At 46.2% G+C, this 18,061-nt stretch overlaps 3 protein-coding genes across 32 annotated transcripts in view; 1 reads left to right on the top strand and 2 right to left on the bottom strand.

Annotated features, from left to right (window-relative positions):
• Positions 1-10,966, bottom strand: part of LOC125428585 (zinc finger protein 665-like) — a 31,496-nt gene extending 20,530 nt beyond the window's left edge. Inside the window, exons 1-2 of the mRNA XM_048488946.1 lie at positions 10,830-10,966; positions 9,172-9,258 (exon numbers count right to left, since the gene is read on the bottom strand). Of these exons, the coding sequence (XP_048344903.1) occupies positions 9,172-9,258; positions 10,830-10,944 (202 nt within the window). The 5' untranslated portion in view covers positions 10,945-10,966. The remainder of the gene's footprint in view (positions 1-9,171; positions 9,259-10,829) is intronic.
• LOC125428587 (zinc finger protein 883-like) overlaps positions 1-18,061 on the top strand; it is a 1,608,225-nt gene that overhangs the window by 1,450,281 nt on the left and 139,883 nt on the right. The gene's annotated exons all lie outside the window — the stretch shown is intronic.
• LOC125428879 (zinc finger protein 850-like) overlaps positions 987-18,061 on the bottom strand; it is a 30,011-nt gene continuing 12,936 nt past the window's right edge. The window contains exon 7 of the mRNA XM_048489586.1: positions 987-3,349. Coding sequence (XP_048345543.1) covers positions 1,677-3,349 — 1,673 coding nt within the window. The 3' untranslated portion in view covers positions 987-1,676. The remainder of the gene's footprint in view (positions 3,350-18,061) is intronic.

Genomic DNA, 18,061 nt, shown 5'->3' with positions numbered 1-18,061 from the left:
CACCTACCATCTACGTGTAGAATGTGTTTGGGTGAGATGGGGCTTTTCCCCAGTAAGGCTTTCCATTTACTATGCAGATTTTAAATTGTTGCTTTGGCAGCAGCTGCCACCACAGAACAAAAATTGGCACTGTGTTACTGATGTTAAGCTGTGGCAATCATTTTGTGGCGGGATCCACCACCTTCAGCAGACATTTTGTGGCAGCCACTTTGTATCTAAATCAACCTTGCCAGGTCAGAATTCTCAGAGCACCTGAAGGCTCACAAAGGTTGGGAACCTGTGGCCTAAGGTTTTCTCTGGGAAATATTTTATGAAATTATAATTCAATATGTATTTTACAGTTACAGTGACCTATTGAATGAGTTTCTAATTCTGTAAGTCATTTGATTACATTTCTTGGCCGCCGCATCACACTGCTGACTCATGTTTAGTTTATGATCTACTAAGATTCCCAGATCCCTTCTGCATGTGGTGTTGTCAAGCCAGGTATCACTCATCCTATATCCATGCATTTCATTTATATTTTTTTGCCTAAGTGTAGTATCTCACATTTATCTCTGTTGAAATTCATTTTCCTTGTTCTGGCCCAGCTCTCTAATCAGTCTAGGCATTTTGAATTCTGACTCTGTCATCTGGGGTATTAGCTACCCCTCCTAATTTGGTATCATTGCAAATTTGATTAGCATGCCCTCTATTCCATCATCCAAGTCACTGATAAAAATATTGAACAGCACTGGGCCCAGGACAGAATCCTGTGGCACCCCACTAGTCACTTCTCTCCAAGATGAAGATGAGCCATTGATGGATGAGGATTGAGTTTGGTCAGTCAACCAATTGCAAATCCATCTAATAATAGCATTGTCTAGTCCACATTTCACTAGCTTACTTGCAAGAATATTATGGGGCACCTTGTCAAAAGCTTTACTAAAATCAAGGTATGCTACGTCCACAGCATTCCCTTTGTCTAGCAAGCTTGTCATTCCATCAAAAAAGAGAGATAAGATTAGTCTGGCATGACTTGTTTTTCAGAAACCCATGCTGACTTTTTGTGATTACAGTATTTCCTTCTAAGTGCTGGCAGACCGTCTGTTTAATGATCTGCTTCAGAATCTTCCCTTGTATTGATGGCAGGCTGACTGGATGGTGATTATTAGGGTCCTCCTTTTTACCCTTTTAGAAGATGGTGATAACATTAGCCCTCCTCCAGTCCACTGGAATGTCTCCAATTCTCCAGGAGTTCTCAAAGATGATAGCAAGCGGTTCTGAGATGGTTTCTGCCAGTTCTTTTAATACCCTGGGATGTAGTTTATCAGGCCCTGGAGATTTGAATTTGTTTAAAGTAGCCAGGTGTTCCTGCACTATCTCTTTATTTATTATGTGCTGAATTTTTCCTACTGTATCTTCTGTTTCATTTTCCCCTGGATGTGCATCAATTCCTTTTTGGGAAAAGACTAAGGCAAAGAAGGTGCCTCTGATGAAAAGTAAGGCTTCCATAAACACTGAATCTGTTCCCACACTCTAGAATTCTATATAGTTTCTCCCCCATATGAGTTTTCTAATGCTAAATTAGTGTTCCTGTCTCAGTGAAGGTTTTCTCACATTCCAGACATTTTGTTCCTTCACATGTGAAGTCTTTGGTGAGAATGAAGAGTTCTACAATCAATGACACTTTTCCCTCAGTCCAGGCATTCATACACTTTATCCCCTAAGTGAATTTTTTGATGGTAAATTAGGGTTCCTTTCTCATCGAAGCTCTTCCCACATTCCAAGAATTTATATGGCTCGTCCATTTTGTGAATTCTTTGATGAAAAGTAAGCTGATTACTCCACCTGAAGCTTTTCCCACACTCCAAACATTTATATGGTTCCTCCCCTGTGTGAATCCTTTGATGAGAAGTGAGGCTTCGACGAGCACTGAAGTTTTTCCCACACTCCAGGCATTTATATGGTTTTTCCCCTGTGTGTATTCTTTGGTGAGAAGTAAGAGTTGTATGGTAACTGAAGCTTTTCCCACACTCCAAGCATTTATATGGTTTCTCCCCTGTGTGAATTCTTCGATGAGAAGTAAGGTTGTAACTCTGACGAAAGCTTTTCCCACAGTCCAAGCACTTATATGGCTTCTCACCTGTGTGAATTCTTCCATGGGAAGTAAGGGCTCTACGATTACTGAAAGTTTTTCCACACTGTAGGCATGAATATGGTTTCTCCCCAGTGTGAATTCGTCGATGGGAAGTGAGGCCTTCACGGTAACTGAAGCTTTTTCCACATTGCAAGCATTTATACGGTTTTTCCCCTGTGTGAATTCTTTGATGATTAGTCAGGCTTCTTCGATCACTGAGGTTTTTACCACATTCCAGACATGTATATGGTTTCTCCCCTGTGTGAATTCTTTGATGAGAAGCAAGGGTTCTACGATCACTGAGGCCTTTTCCACACTCCGGGCATTTATATGGTTTCTCTCCTGTGTGAATCCTCTGATGGTAAATCAGTTTTCCTCTGTCAGATAAGCTTTTCCCACACTGCAAGCATTTAAATGGTTCCTCCCCTGTGTGAATTCTTCGGTGAGATTTAAACCGATTACTCCACCTGAAGCTTTCTCCACAGTCCAGGCATTTGTATGGTTTCTCTCCTGTGTGAATCCTTTGATGAGCAGTAAGCCTTTCACGAATTCTGAAACTTTTTTCACACACCAGACATTTATACGGTTTCTCCCCCGTATGAGTTTGTTGATGAGAAATTAGTGTTCTTCTCTCATGGAAGCTTTTCCCACATTCCAGGCACTGAAATGGTTTCTCCCCTGTGTGAATTCTTTGATGAGAAATGAGGCTTCTACCAACACGGAAGCTTTTTCCACACTCCAGACATGTATATGGCTTCTCCCCAGAGTGAATCTTTTGATGGGAAATGAGGATTCTACGATAACTGTAGCTTTTCCCACACTCCAGACATTTATATGGTCTCTCACCTCTATGAATCATGCGATGAGAATTAAGGGTTCTACGATTACTGAGACATCTTCCACAGTCCACGCACTGATATGGTTTTTCCCCAGTGTGAATCCTTTGATGGGAAGTAAGGCTTCCACGAACAGTGAAGGTTTTCCCACACTCCAGGCATTTATATGGGCTCTCCCCTGTGTGAATTCTTTGGTGTGAAATTAGACTGTCTCTCCGACTGAAGCTTTTCTCACACTCCACACATTTATATGGTTTCTCTCCTGTGTGAATGTTTTTGTGTGAATTAAGATGACTGCTCCGACTAAAACTTTTCCCACACTCCAGGCATTTATATGGTTTTCCCCCAGTGTGCATTCGTTGATGTGAATTTAGGCTCTTTTTGTGCCCAAAGCCTTTTCCACGCTCCACCCGTTTATATTGTTTCTTTTTGTTAGAGGTTTTTCTTTGAATATTAATGGATGAGTTTTTAGGAACATTTTCCCTGCTTGCAGTGTGCACACTCCTCTTTTCCCCTTGGTGTATTTTTTGAAGCACAGAGTTACAATCCTGTAAAAAACTGGAATTCTTCCTCTCTTCAGGTAGGTCTTGCTCCTCCTGCTTCCTCAGTGCATGGAAATATTCAAAGTTCTCTTTCACATCTGAAAATGTATTGTCTTTCTCTATCACTGGGTATTCTTTTGTTTCATTTGCTGACTCCCACAGATCTCCTATCAAAAGAAAGAGAAAACTAGTGTGAGGAAATACCCATGGAAGAGATTTCTGCTTTGTTGGGTAATGTTTCTGTTTGCATTATATAAATGCTCAGCAGTTAGAGTCCCATCTCTTGCTTTAGTTCTTTGAACATTTCAAGCGAAGTACAATGGCAGACTTGTCAGTATTGAACATTGCCAAAAGGACAACAGAGAAAGAATACACAATTGATACCCTCCGATGTTGGGGTGAGCCAGCTTAACCCAGCAGAGCCTCAGACAGAGCACAGGGATGCCTGCGCCATCTGTTGCCCTCTGGGCAAGTGAGCTCACCTGTCTCAAGACCCCCATGACTCACGGTCATGGGATGCCCTGGACAAAGAGACAAAAGGTACATACCCCCAGGTATGGATTAGGCCCAGACAGGAACGTTTCCTCCCGCACATACGCAGCCCCCATGAGTCATGTACTGTACAATGTTCTCCCGCCCTCTTGTAAAACCCTAATAAAAGGTGCCAGGGACCAGAGCTCAGCAGATTAGCTAGATTGGCCTGCCGCTGGCTTCTCTCCACCGGACCCTGATATCGCTGCGTCCCGCCTATTCCTTGCGCCGAACATAACGACTTCATTCCGCCTCAACGTTTTAAGTTTTTCTTTTCCTGCCTGGGTGAATTCACAGGAGAAGAATATGGGGGCGGAGGATGTGGGCAGAAAGTCACTCTTTAAGGGAGGGACAGTCATTCATTCTTTAACACACATGGTGAAACACTCGAAAAAGTTGGCCAGCCAGATGGAGAAAAGGGTAATCTAACAAGAACAGGAAGGGATGAAACAAAAAAGCAGCAATTTCTCTTTAACATCACAGAGGCATGTTTTAGATCATGGGAATCTGGGATGTCTTTTTACAGTTTCTATTTTCTCTGCACAAAGATGGCCTGGTGGGTGGGCGGACTTGGAGGAATTTGGCAGAACGATAGGACTGACTGGTCCCTCCGTCACTGGCCCATTAGATGACTGACTAGGACAGGAGTCTGCAACCTGCGGATCTCCAGATGTTCATGGACTACAAATCCCATCAGCCCATGCCAGCATGGCCAATGTAGATCATCCACCTTTGGGTGATTCCTTGCGATTCCTCATGACACAGATTCCGAAATCAGCATCAAATCATAGCCCAAACCCCTAGCCACATGTTTGGAAAACATGGATCCTCATGGATCCTCATGATTTCTGCACTAAGTCACCCCAAAATCACCACCTCTCAGAACAATGCCAGCTGAGCTAGGGGTTGCTGAAGAGAAGCAAGGGTTGGGTAGGGATTGGAGAAGGTGACAATGGATGGCTAGGGGTGGGGAAAATGGGAAGGGGTGACTAGGGATTGGAGAAGGTGGCAAGGGATGGGATGTGGGTGGCAAGGGATGACTAAGGGTGGGGGAAATGGGAAGGGAAGGGAAGGGAAGGGAAGGGAAGGGAAGGAAGGAAGGAAGGAAGGAAGGAAGGAAGGAAGGAAGGAAGGAAGGAAGGAAGGAAGGAAGGAAGGAAGGAAGGAAGGAAGGAAGGAAGGAAGGAAGGAAGGAAGGAAGGAAGGAAGGAAGGAAGGAAGGAAGGAAGGAAGGAAGGAAGGAAGGAAGGAAGGAAGGAAGGAAGGAAGACCTCTGCTGGCCCTCTGTGAGGCCTGGCCAGCAAGGCTGGTCCAGCAGCAGCCTCTGCTGGGCGGGAAGTGGGAGGGGTCTGGGGTGATTTTCCACCCCCCACGTGACCCACTGGTGCACCACCTTATAGCTAAGCGTCTGGAGTGGAGGGCACCCATGAAGGAGCTAGAAAAGATTCTGAAGTGTAAGGATGTGTTGCTAGCAACCCAGGGTCAAGTGAATCCATGCCATAGTATTCCCAATTACACTGTAAGGGTGTAAAAGTTGGACAATGAAGGAAGCTGACAAGAAAATTGTTTTGCTTGAAAAGTGGCCTCGGAGGACAATTTTGAGGATACGGTGGGCTGTCAAAAAGACAAACCAGCGGATTTTAGATCAATCAACGCAAGGAAAAGTTGAAGAAGCAGAAAAAGGTCCAAAACGAGATGGCTCTCAGTTTGCAAGACCTAAGCAAGGCTGTAAACATTAAGACATTTTGAAGGATATTGATTCATAAGGCTGCTATAAATCTGAAGTGAACTGATGGTATTAAAAACACACATGTGTCAAACCCTTTCGAAGCTCTGGCAACATTGACTTGGCCGGCAGAGATTATAAAATACATTAATATGAGAGCTGTGTGGAGTTGCTTTGGGTAATGTCTCCGCAGGAAGGCACCTTGTTGTGGATGAGAGGAAAAGGAGCAAAAGATGCTCTAATAGGGTGATGGAAGAATTCACTGGCATTTTTGTGACTCTCTTCACAGAGAGCGCTAGCTACTGGATATACTAATGTCTACTGTCCTTGTTTTGGCAGGGTATTGCTCTGAGAGTTGGCACCCAGATTGGCTCAGGACAGCAGAGTCCAAATTAGGAGAGGTCTGAAAAGAGAACTGGTCCTTTATTTGGGGTTCTCTGCTTTTTGATGGCAGAAATCAGCACGCTCGATCTTGCGGTTGCAATGAAGGATGAAAGAGGGAGATGATCATAAAGGCGTTAGCAACCAGAAAAGACGAGGTATGTCATGGACCGTGAGCACCTCGTAAGTCATCTTTCTTTTCCTAATTCTGCTATGATAATTCTGCTCTGTGACCTAGTACCCTGAGTTGGTGCCTTGTAAACAGAAAGGTAATGCATTAAGACAGTTGGCACATTTCTTTGGGCTACTCAGCATGCCAAAGTAAGACAAGCAAGCCCACAAGAGTGAGAGGGGCTGATTGGCGAAAAGAGGGAAAGGAAGAAAGCACCTGATCCTCACTGCTGATCTGCTTTTCTTTGCAGGCACTGTGTCCCAGGAGGATCAGGGCCTGCCATCTCTGCTTCAAGGGATCTCAGGAGAAACAGGGCTGGGAAACACCTTGGCCCGAAAGCCTCTGCCTCTTAAGAGAGGGCAATACTTGACTCAACTTGACAGAAATGAATTGGGTTAGAAGGAAGTTTCCTGTTTTCACAGGTTCCTGATCTACCTGCCAGTCCCTCCTCTTCATGACAGCCCAAGAGAAACGGCTCTTCCTCTTCTTCCAGCCAGGATATGAGATCAGGTTTGGTGATCTGATGTCCTTGTATCACAGGGGAAAAAACACAATTATAAATCTTCTTTGTGCACATCAATTCAGCAGGTCCAAGACAGACTAACTGTGTCCCTCCAGAAACAGGGGTGGGCTAAAGAACCATATGGAGAGTTCATTCATCTGGCATTGACAGTTTTTTCCTTACTCAGGTCTGATTGAAATGCTAGCAGAGAACACAGAAGGTCACTGAGAAGCCAACAGATCTCTCTCCACAGCTACACTTCAGTCCAGGTATGGAAAGGCTCAGACTGGAGGGAACCCCCCCCCTTCCAGTGCCCCCCCTTCTCCCGACCAGGTATCCCTTGACAACTCTTTGGATGCCCTCCCAGATACTTCAGACGTAAGACGGCCAGGTAGCCTCTGCCCTTTCACAGAGTGCTCAGAACCCCTCCCATGTCAGAGGAATAATCACGGAGGATGACAGAGACCAGGGCGAACAGCCTATGTCTTTCCTCTTAAGGGACTTCCACCCAACAAGAGGGAGACCGTCCAGGGGAAAAGGATCCTCACCCAGAGAGGTCACGTTCCTAAAATTCTCCAGCATGACTTCCTTGTACAGAGCTCTTTGGGCTGGGAGCAGCAGGATCCACTCCCCCTGGGTGAAATACACAGCCACCTCTTCAAAGGACACCCAGCCCTGTATGAAGAAGAGGAAAAAGTAAAGAAGCCAGAGACAGTCCATTAGTACTGGAAGAGCAGCACAAAGAGAAGGCAAGAAGAGACCCATAAGGACGTTAGGGTCTGCCATCACAGAGCTCCTGGAGGCATCTTGAGGCCGCAGGGATTGTCCTCATCAGTAGAGGGCTGGCAGCCTAGTGGGGAAAGATGCTGTAGATGGCCATAAGGAAAGTTGTTTTTGTGAGAAATCTATGGTGCAATATTGTGTCCGTAATTCCTGCTTGGGCTTCCCTGCATGTCCCAGCCAAGGCAGGGGTGACTACTCCCCAGCCTCCCCAGGGGGCAAATTTGACATCTTTCGGTGTCAGATTCAAGGAACCATATCCTATGATCTGGCAACCGAGGAGGAAGCAATCCTGCCCTTCTTTGCACAGCTCCCCTATGATATCCCTCATACCTCAGCTCGCCACGTGGTGGGTCGTGTCTGATCATCACAGGAAGGAGATGGTGGAGAAATCCTCCAAGGTTTCTTTCTGCTGCTGCCTGGGAGGGAAAGAAAGAGGGTGGGAATCCCTTTCTTCTACGAACATGTTTTCTGTGCCTGGATGGAACCTCTCTCTAAATTTGATGGGGGCACGAATCAAGATCCTGCATTCAGAAGCTTCGCCAATTGCCTTTCCCTCCTCTCTTCTGAGGGAATCCCCTTTCACCTGCCTCACACCACAAGGAGAATATCTTGGGAATGTAGTGGCCAAGGATGAGAGGCCAAGGATGGAATGCCTCACACGGAGATATGGAAAGGCCAGCTAGGAACAGCTATCTCACCGCTTAGAGAAAAGTAGCCTTTGAGGGGAATGGCTCCCGCCTGCTCTGCTTGCCCTAGCCATGATGCTTTCCTGTGGCAGGGTCATTTAGCCAGATGGAAAAATGTATATCTCCACCCACGGTCTCAAGAGAAGCTGCCTTCAATCCACCCATCCCAAAAGCAGGAGAAAAGTTCCCTAGCCTAGTATTGCCCAGGCCACCCCCTCAGACCTCTGCTGGCTCTTCCTCTTGGCTACATGGACCAGCCCTGAGACTCAGACTGAAGCACGTGTCTCTTCCCTGTTGTTGCTGATGATCTCCTGAAACTGTGGTTAAAATTTTTCGGGGGTTTGGGGAAGAAGAAGAGTTTGGATTTATATCCCACCTTTCTCTCCTGTAAGGAGATTCAAGGTGGCTTACAAGCTCCTTTCCCTTCCTTTCCCCACAAAAGTCACCTTGTGAGGCAGGTGGGGCTGAGAGAGTTCCAAAGAACTGTGACTAGCCCAAGGTCACCAAGCAGGAATGTAGGAGTGCGAAAACACATCTGGTTCACCAGATAAGCCTCTGCCACTCAGGTGGAGGAGTGAGGAATCAGACTTGGTTCTCCCAATTAGAATCCACCTGCTCTTAACCAAAACACCCCTACACTCTTGTCTGATAGTCTCTGCCTTCCAGAATGAGAAATACTTGGCTAGGCTACAGGGCCACAAGACTTGGGAGAAAAAAGTTATCCATTTTTATGAGTTCAAGATCGACAGGGATCATTCCAGAACCCACAACTCATCAAGGCTCCTTTGAGGATAAACAGAAATTAAAGATTAAAAAAAACCCAATGGAGATCCACCCTCCCTTGGAAGAAAGTGCAGGCAAAAGGCAGTCCCAGGACAGACCGATGACCATACCTCCTACGTGTTCATCAGAGACCTGCAAAAATAGCTCTTTTTCTTCCACCAGCCAGCATATCAGGTCAGGCTTGGAAATCAGAGGTCCTATTTATTAGAAGGGAAAACCAGCAAAATTACACTTTTCTGCAAGCATATCAATTCAGCAGTTCCAAGTCCCTCCAGAAATACACAGTAAACAACACAATAGACAGTCCCTCCAGAAATACACAATAGACAACTAGCAATTGGGGACCTACAAAAAACCTGCAGGAACAGTTATTCCTTTCCCTTCACCTTTGCTTCCTCACCTCTTCCCCTTCTCTCATTCTCACACTCTTTCTCCCTCTTGCCAAATTTCTTCTTACTCCTTTTCTCCTCCATAGCTGACACTTTCTTTTTCTGCGGCTCATCACCCCCCCAGCTGCCCACCCGTTCCCCCCCCTCACTCACACACACACACACACACACACACACAGAGCAGCAGAGTTGGTAGTGACTGCACTGTTATCACAACAGGTCTCTCGGCTACACAGATGAATCTCCCTGAGGGTTGCCAGCTCCAGGTTGGGAATCCCTGGAGGTTTGGGGGTGGATTGGCCATGCTGGCAGGGTCCACACTAGCAGGGGCTGATGGGAATTGTAGTCCATGAACAACTGGAGAGCCGCAGGTTGCAGACCCCTGCCCTGGAGAAAACAGCAGCTTTGGAGGGTGGAGTTTGTGGCATACTACCCTTCTGAGGTCCATCCTATCCTCAAACCCCACCTCACCTGGTTCCACCCCCAAATATCCAGGAATTTCTCCTTCCCTCTGCCTTAAGTTTTCCATCTCCTGCCCTGCAGCCTCTGTGGAATAAAAGCTGCTTAAACTAGTTTCCCCTCCCCCTTTTTCTATCCACACAACAACCATGTGTCCTATGGATAAAAGGCGATCATCTTACTGCTAAAATGTATGACCTGAGATTTGAAACAGCACCAGAAGGAGTGCCTGACACCAGGGGGCGATAACTGGAGAAGCAAAATACAAACGGAACAATGGGAGAAGAGGGGACTTCAGTCTCAGCCTTGAATCTGCCTCTCCATCCTGCTGCAGGGACCACCCTGGCTCTGCACATAGGGGCGGGTGGGGAGGGGGCTCTTCCTCACTCGCCTCGTGGTGCACCCCCTCCTTTCTCTTGCAACTCCCCCTCCGGCCCAACCCCAGCTCACAGCAAGAGAGAGAAACCTCTTTACTGCTCCCTCAGCAAGTTCTTCCGCAGCCCTCCCACCACACCTGCCCCCCCCCACATCTCACCCTTAGAACATCCCTGTTTTTACATTTGCACCATCCTCTTAGCACCCAAATTCCCCCACCAGCACCCTCCTACCCTCCTCCCTCTGTTCCCTCTTTCTCCCCGCCCCCGTATGTCTCCTCCCGCTCCTTAATGAGCCTCTGGAACCTGCAGCCACTTGAGCCCTGTCCAGCCTGCAAGGGCGCTGCGTTTGGGTCTTGCTCTCCATCCCGCTGCAGGAACCTCCTGGTTCTGTGCAAAGAGGTCCCGGGGGGGGGGGGGCGATTCATTGTGGGGCTCTCTCTCCCTCTGGCAACGTGATGCAACCCCTCTCCTCCTCCTTTGTCGCTTGTTGCAATGCAACACGCACAGCCCTTCCCCTCTACCCCCCAACCCCTTTGAGCTCACCGGCTAGATCTGGGGCCGGGGGCACCGCAGGGACCCCCAAGATCTCCGGGGCGGGAGCCTGGAGAGCCTCTCCCGGGAAAAGTCCCGGGAGCTCCGCGGATTCCTCCCCGGCCATTGAAGCGAAAACCCGGGGAATGAAGCGGGGAAACAGGAAGTGGCCTTCCCGGGGTCCCCTCCTGCCTCTCTAGGATGCCTCTCTAGGACGGTGGAGGTCTCTCTCTCTCTATCGCCCCCGGGGAGCATCTCCTCCCCACTCCCAGGGAGGCAGGAGAGGAAAGGCGGGGGGGAGCATCTCAGCAAAGGGCGGAGAAGTCAGGACCCCGCATCTCCCCCGCCCCCATTTCCCAGCCAAAGGGAGCAGGCAACACTGGGCCTGTTTTAATAGAATAGAATAGAATAGAATAGAATAGAATAGAATAGAATAGAATAGAATAGAATAGAATAGAATAGAATAGAATAGAATCTTTATTGGCCAAGTGTGATTGGACACACAAGGAATCTGTCTCCGGTGCATATGCTCTCAGTGTACATAAAAGAAAAATACATTTGTCAAGAATCATAAGGCACAGCACTTAATGATTGTCATATAGGTCTAGTAAGCAATCAGGAAACAATCAGTAGTAATAAAAACATAAAATGTAAAATCATAACATAAAATGAAATGTCAGCACAGGCTATAGTCATACAGTCACAAGTGGGAGGAGATGGGTAATAGGAATGATGAAAAAAGTAGTGCAGTAATTATATAATAAGTATATAATAAATAGTTTGACATTATCGAGGGAATTATTTGTTTAACAGAGTGATGGCATTCGGGAAAAAACTGTTCTTATGTCTAGTTGTCTAATGTTATGTCTAATGAGAAATATAACGAAAATCTCCCTGATAGTCATGAGATGAGGAGTTGCCTGACAGTAAACAGATCTGAAGTCTTGGTTTTGGAGCCTGTCAGCTGCTGCCTCATTGATCCCTTTTATTTATTTTATTTTATTTTATTAAACTTGTAGGCCGCCTATCCCCGAAGGGCTCAAGGCGGCTTCCAACATGGCTGTTACATAGACAGCAATCAACAACATAAAATACTAAAATCATTAAAACCTAAGAACTAAGCAGCAGGGATTTTAACAGGTTTTAACAACAGGAGGGGACCCAACTTTATTTATTCTCCTTCCCCCCCCCCACCCAATTTGATATTATTTATTTATTATTACTATTTGTTTTTGTTTTGAGTCCTATTCTACCCTTTCCTACACCGAGCTGGATTCAGGGCTGCTCAAAATGGTTCCCAAATAACAACTCTCTTGTATTGTCGAAGGCTTTCACGGCCGGAATCACTTGGGTGCTGCGTGGTTTCCGGGCTGTGTGGCCGTGTTCTAGCAGCATTCTCTCCTGACGTTTCGCCTGCATCTGTGGCTGAATGCATCTTCAGAGGATCTGATAGAAATCTGATAGACAGAGGATCCTCTGAAGCTGCCAGCCACAGATGCAGGCAAAATGTCCGGAGAGAATGCTGCTAGAACACGGCCACACAGCCCGGAAACCACATAGCACCTCAGTGATTCTGGCCATGAAAGCCTTCGACAATACATTCCTCCATACAGCCCGGAAACCACACAGCACCCAAACAACTCTCTTTCTCCCTGCCCCATATTTCTCCTCCCGCTCCTTCCTTAAGGAGCCTCTGGAACCTGCAGCCACTTGAGCCTTGTCCAGCCTCCAACGGTCTTGCTCTCCATCCCGCTGAAATGTTGTTCACGGCCCCGAGCCCCTAGGGGGAGGGCGGTTTATAAACCTAATAAACAAACAAATAAAAATAAACCATCAAATAATGATGCTTCCCCCCAGTGGCCCTCCTCAAGACTCCGGTCACCACAGGTAAAGATCACTTTGAAAAGAAATCATCCCTAACAGCACATTAATAATCGAGTGTTGAAATGCATAACTTGCAGAACCAAAAAGCCTGTTTTGCTTAAGGGCAGCAGTACACAGTTGGCTCCTTCTGGAACACCATCTTTTTCGCATTCTCTCCAACCTTCAGGGTTTCAGAAGTCTTTGTGGTTAAGTGCAGTTTTTAAAACGTCAATAACATCTTTCAGTGCTTGCCCTGGATAATAAATACCCTGTGAGATGCAAGTGGCACCTGACATGGCTACAGATAGTCCATGCAAAAAAGAGGTAGCCGGTGGAAATTTGGCGAGCAGAGGTTCTGTTAACTCCAGCAACTCCAGCAAGAAGACTCATCCCCCAAAGGTGGGATGGGAGAAGATGGAGGGTATAGAACTGGGTCCCATAATATGGTGCCCATAGGCAACATAGCACCCATCAACACCTTTTCTGGCATTGCTAGGTGTTTTTAGAATGTGGGTGGGGCCAGGTAGGGTTTTTGTCCAATGAAACTTCTGATTAACTATTGGAGATTAGATTGGCTGTGCACAGTGGTGTTTTTTTTAATTGCTTTGGCAGCCACTGGCACCACAGTACAAGGATCTCTAGGGGAAAGATGACACTGTAGAAGAATGTTTACCCCAGGATGAAATCAAGCCATTGAGAATCGGTATACTGAAGAAGATACCTTCGAAAACGCATTCAGACGCGTGGTGCGATTCTATACAGGATTCTCATTTTTCCATGTACCATCTATGAATGGACTCAAGGCACAGGAGATATCAGCTCTGTTGTGAAGTTCAATTTGGAACATACAAAAAAATGGAGATATAAAATTTCTGTTGGAATTGAACAGTGTGGTCTCATATGGACTTGTGAATGACTGTCAATACAGCTGGTGAAAATTTGTGTAGTTCCATTTTGAAACCATATAAAATATGGACATACTAGAAAATTTTGGAACTCATTAGTTTAGAGTCACATACATGGACCTTGTCATTATATCTCTGTAACGAAATGATGAAATTGTATTTTGATATGATTTATTGACACTGGCACTTTATATATATATTATGCACTTTAATTTTCTTATTATAGTATATTAGAATAAGGTTAACATTAGTGTAAGTGGATTTACATGTGTGTAATAACAATGAAAAATAACTGAGTAAATGTTGCTTTGAATTTTTTGTAAATGATGTCTACATACAAATCCAGGTCAGTGTGCCAATTTTGAATTTTTGAGTTGTTCAGTTCTATTGCATTGTGCTTGGCACACTGTTTTCTATTTTGTGGGCTATCCCTTCAAAAATATCAACATGGCTATCATCTCACCCCTTTAACTTTCTCATCTTCAGACTACACATACCCAGCTCCCTAAGTCTCTCCTCATAGGGGATATATTCCAGATCTTTTACCATTTGGGTCACCCTCCTCTGGACTTCTTCCAACTTGTCAATATCCACCTTGAATTGGGGTGCCCAGAACTGCAAACAGTATTTCAAGTGAGGTCTGGCCAACAAGAATAAAATGGTACTATTAGGCTCATTCCGCAGATGCAGAATAATGCACTTTCAAACTGCTTTTAATGCTCTTTGAAGCTGTGCGGAATAGCAAAATCCACTTGCAAACAGTTGTGAAAGTGATTTGAAAATGCATTATTTTGCATGTGCGGAAGGGGCCTTCCTTGATCTGGATACTACTCTGATTGATGCACCCCAGAATCTCATTGATTTCTTAGCAGCCACATCACATTGTTGGCGCATGTTCAGCCTGTGGTCCACTAAGACTCTCACATCCCTTTTAAATGTCCTGTTGCCAAGCCAGGTGCCACCCATCTTATATCTCTGAATTTCATTTTTTCCCCTGCCTAAATGGAGTACCTTATATTTCTCCCTATTGAAATTAATTGCGTTAGTTTTGGCCCAGTTCTCTAATCTGTCAAAGTCATTCTGAATTCTCACCCCATCCTCCAGAGTGTTAGCTACCTCTCCTAATTTGGCGTCATTTGCAAATCTGATGGGCATGCTTTCAATTCCATCATCCAAGTCACATATAAAAATACTGAATAGCACTGGACCAGTGGTGGGATTCATCAGGTTCGCACCACTTTGGCAGAACCGGTTGTTAAAATGGTGCTTGTAAACAACCAGTTATTAAATTATTTGAATCCAACCACCAGAACTGGTTGTTAAATTATTTAAATCCCACCACTGCACTGGACCCAGGAAAGAACCTGTGGAAAAGCAAGGGCATTTGTTAGGTCATTTACACACGTGTGATCTCCTTCGCTTTGAGGGTACATTCCCTTGGAATTTGATTCTTGTTGATGCACATATTTCCCCCTCTTTGGCACTCACCCCACTCTCAGAATCCCAGCAGTAACTGAAAATGTGACTTTTTTCTTACTTCACAGGAAAAGGAGATCCATGTGCGTTAAAAATTCCCTGGATTTTCACTTTTCCTTGCCTTCCCCTGCCCCACCAGAGTAATTCCTCCCACTCTACCAGCAACCCTTTCAGAATGATCATCAGATTTGGGGAGACTTCCCCTGATGACTCCCCCCCCCCATTTTGAAGTCTATCAATGGAATGGTGAGCCCAGTAAAATTGACAAGGTTGGGTTCGTTAAGAAAGTTATTGCCAGCCGCCCTCCTCTCTCACTCCCCCCCACCCACCCCCAGCTACCACTGTCTTCATTCCTCTTTCTCTTCCTTCCCAAAATACATTAGGCTTTACCCCAGCTAGTGAATCAGGCTTTCTCAGTGAAGTAGATAAAAGATGCCTTCAGATAAAAAAGATGGGCAGGGCAACCTCCCAAAACTGAGGTTGGCTACAGCAAAGAGGCAGGCAAGCAAAATGGTAATCAGCTTGGTTAGGGAACAAAAACCATGTGGAAACAAAAAATGGTGTAAACAGAAAATCCCCACTGCAAAACAAAGTTAGAAAATCAACTGCTTTTCAACCGTGGGATAAGTTGAACATGCATAAATGGTCAAACATCAGATTTTTTTCCCCAGCAGAATAAACAAAGATGGTCAAAAATGAAGCAGGCTCTTTTTATCAGCAACTTATTCTACAAGTATAGAAAAAAATACATGCAATAAAACCAGGTTTGCTAACATTTATCAATCTTAACTAAATACATAAACATTACAATTCTCTAAGAGTAGGAGTAATTTCTTTAGGTGAACTAGTACACATTTTGAGAACAGCTGCTATTATTTCAATTAATAATTCAATTAGTTTTAGAATTTGTGTGTGTCTCTCAGGAAAGATTTCTTTAAAAGTTTGATGTGTCTGAAACATCAGCCGTAGGTCAGAATCTCTAATCGCGGTATTGTCAAAGGCTTTCACAGAAGGTTGTGGAGGCTTTTACGCATCAGTAGTTATCTTCCGACATTTCACCTGCATCTGTGGCTGGCACTTTAGAGGATCCTCAGGAGATGCCAGCCACAGATGCAGGCGAACATCGTGAGAGAATATTGAAGTGCTGTGGCTTTGGTGTTATGGTTGTAGCTTTAGTATATTCTCTTCCTGACATTTCACCTGCATCTGTGGCTGGCATCTTCAGAGGATCTTCAGAGATGCCAGCCACAGATGCAGGCGAAACATCAGGAGAGAATGCTGCTAGAACACGGCCATACAGCCCGGAAACCACACAGCACCCCAGAATTTACCATTTTTGCTTATGACAACTTAGTTTTCTTTCCCTGAAGGACATTTTTAAAAATTCACAATGCCTGAAAAACATCCGATCACACATGGTGGCTTTCACAGAAGATGTCTATAATCTTTAAGGGTGAAGGTGGTGTGCAGCCTTTTTCTATATTTTCCCACATCCTGATAAGCCATGCATCTTGGTGGGGCAAGTGGGACATTTTGTTGATGAAAGGTGCTACTCGAAGTGATTGGCCCCTAGGGTGCAGAATGCAGGGGTTGTGAAGGGACATATCAGCCCAAATCATGGATGCCTCCCTGTGACCCATTAGCTGGGACATCCCCTCCCCCTTCTACTGTTTGCAAGAGCGAAATAGAAGTTGTTCTTGGCAGGACTAACTCTGGCTTTTCCTTGAGTGGACTGAAGTAGGGGTCTGTTGTGCTATCTCAGAGACTTTCCAGTGGCTTACACTCATCTTTGCATGGTCCCTGCCTGGCCCCATGAGGATGGGGTTGACACGAGAAACACTTTTGATCCAATGGTGCTGCTAAATTCTCTACGCTCAGTAGACCAGGTGGTGAGGGCACCAGTTTGGGGTGTGGCGGCTGGAGACTCTGCTTTGCATTTTGTTGGGAGCTATACCTTTGGTAGGAGAACAGGAGGGTTTTTCTTTGGGCTACTGCCTCTCGCCCTAGTTGCTCAGACCCAGGTGCACTAGTTGACATATGGCAGTCATTCTCAGCAAAAGTTTGTGAGGTGGGGAGGTATGTTCAGGACTCTTTGGGAGTGCTATCCTGCTCCCCATCAATGTCTGTTGTACTATAGAATCAGAATCATAGAGTTGGAAAGGACCACAAGGGCCATCAAGTCCAACCCCCTGCCATGCAGGAACACACAATCAAAGCACTCCTGAGATATGTTCATCCAGCTTCTGTTCAAAAACCTCCAAAAAGGTAACTAAACCATTGCCTGGTAGATTGCAGGTGGGCAATGGAGGTGTGACTCAGACACTGAGACAATCATCCAGACTTGCCAGCTCTGACTTGGAAAATACTGGGAGATTTGGAAGTAGAGCTTGGAGGGGCTTGAGTCTGGGGTGAGGAAGGAGATTGGCAGTGATTTGATGCCAGAGAGTCTGTCCTTTGGGCTACCATTTATTCTAGGCCGTTTCCACACGAAGGCCAACCCGACGACGCTGGGACCGTCCGCATGGACGGTCCTGGGAACAGCCAGGCAGCCGGAGCCATGGAGCGCTGGCGCCCGGCCGACCCGGCATGTCCCCGGGCCTCCGGCATGTCGCCGAGGCCCGGGGACAAGGTAGCAGTTGCTGGCTGGTGGATGGCGCCTGAAGCTGCTGCTGTCTTCGGGCTTCAGCAGCAGCTTCACCGGGCGGGCAAGCCTCTCAAAAAAAGAGCGCTTCCCAGCCAGCTTCTGGGGAAATGCCTGGTTCAGGCCGGGCGGGCAGCGCGAGAGTGGCGCGGCTGCGTTGCAGCTGCGCCCCCTGTGCGAATGGCGGCCTGGAGACGGGCGCTTTGCCGCCTCCCAGGTCGCCGCCATTTAATGCCCGTGCGGAAACGGCCCTAGTGAAACTGGTCTCTGTGGTTTAGAGATAAGGCAAAAGTCTCTGTAAATTCTGCGTATCACATGGATTGGCAACTTTCTATGATTCGTGGTGCACACTGGAGTCT

The sequence above is a fragment of the Sphaerodactylus townsendi genome, linkage group LG03 (genome assembly GCF_021028975.2).
Source record: "Sphaerodactylus townsendi isolate TG3544 linkage group LG03, MPM_Stown_v2.3, whole genome shotgun sequence".
NCBI lineage: Eukaryota > Metazoa > Chordata > Lepidosauria > Squamata > Sphaerodactylidae > Sphaerodactylus > Sphaerodactylus townsendi.
This window is presented reverse-complemented; position numbering and strand designations above follow the sequence as displayed.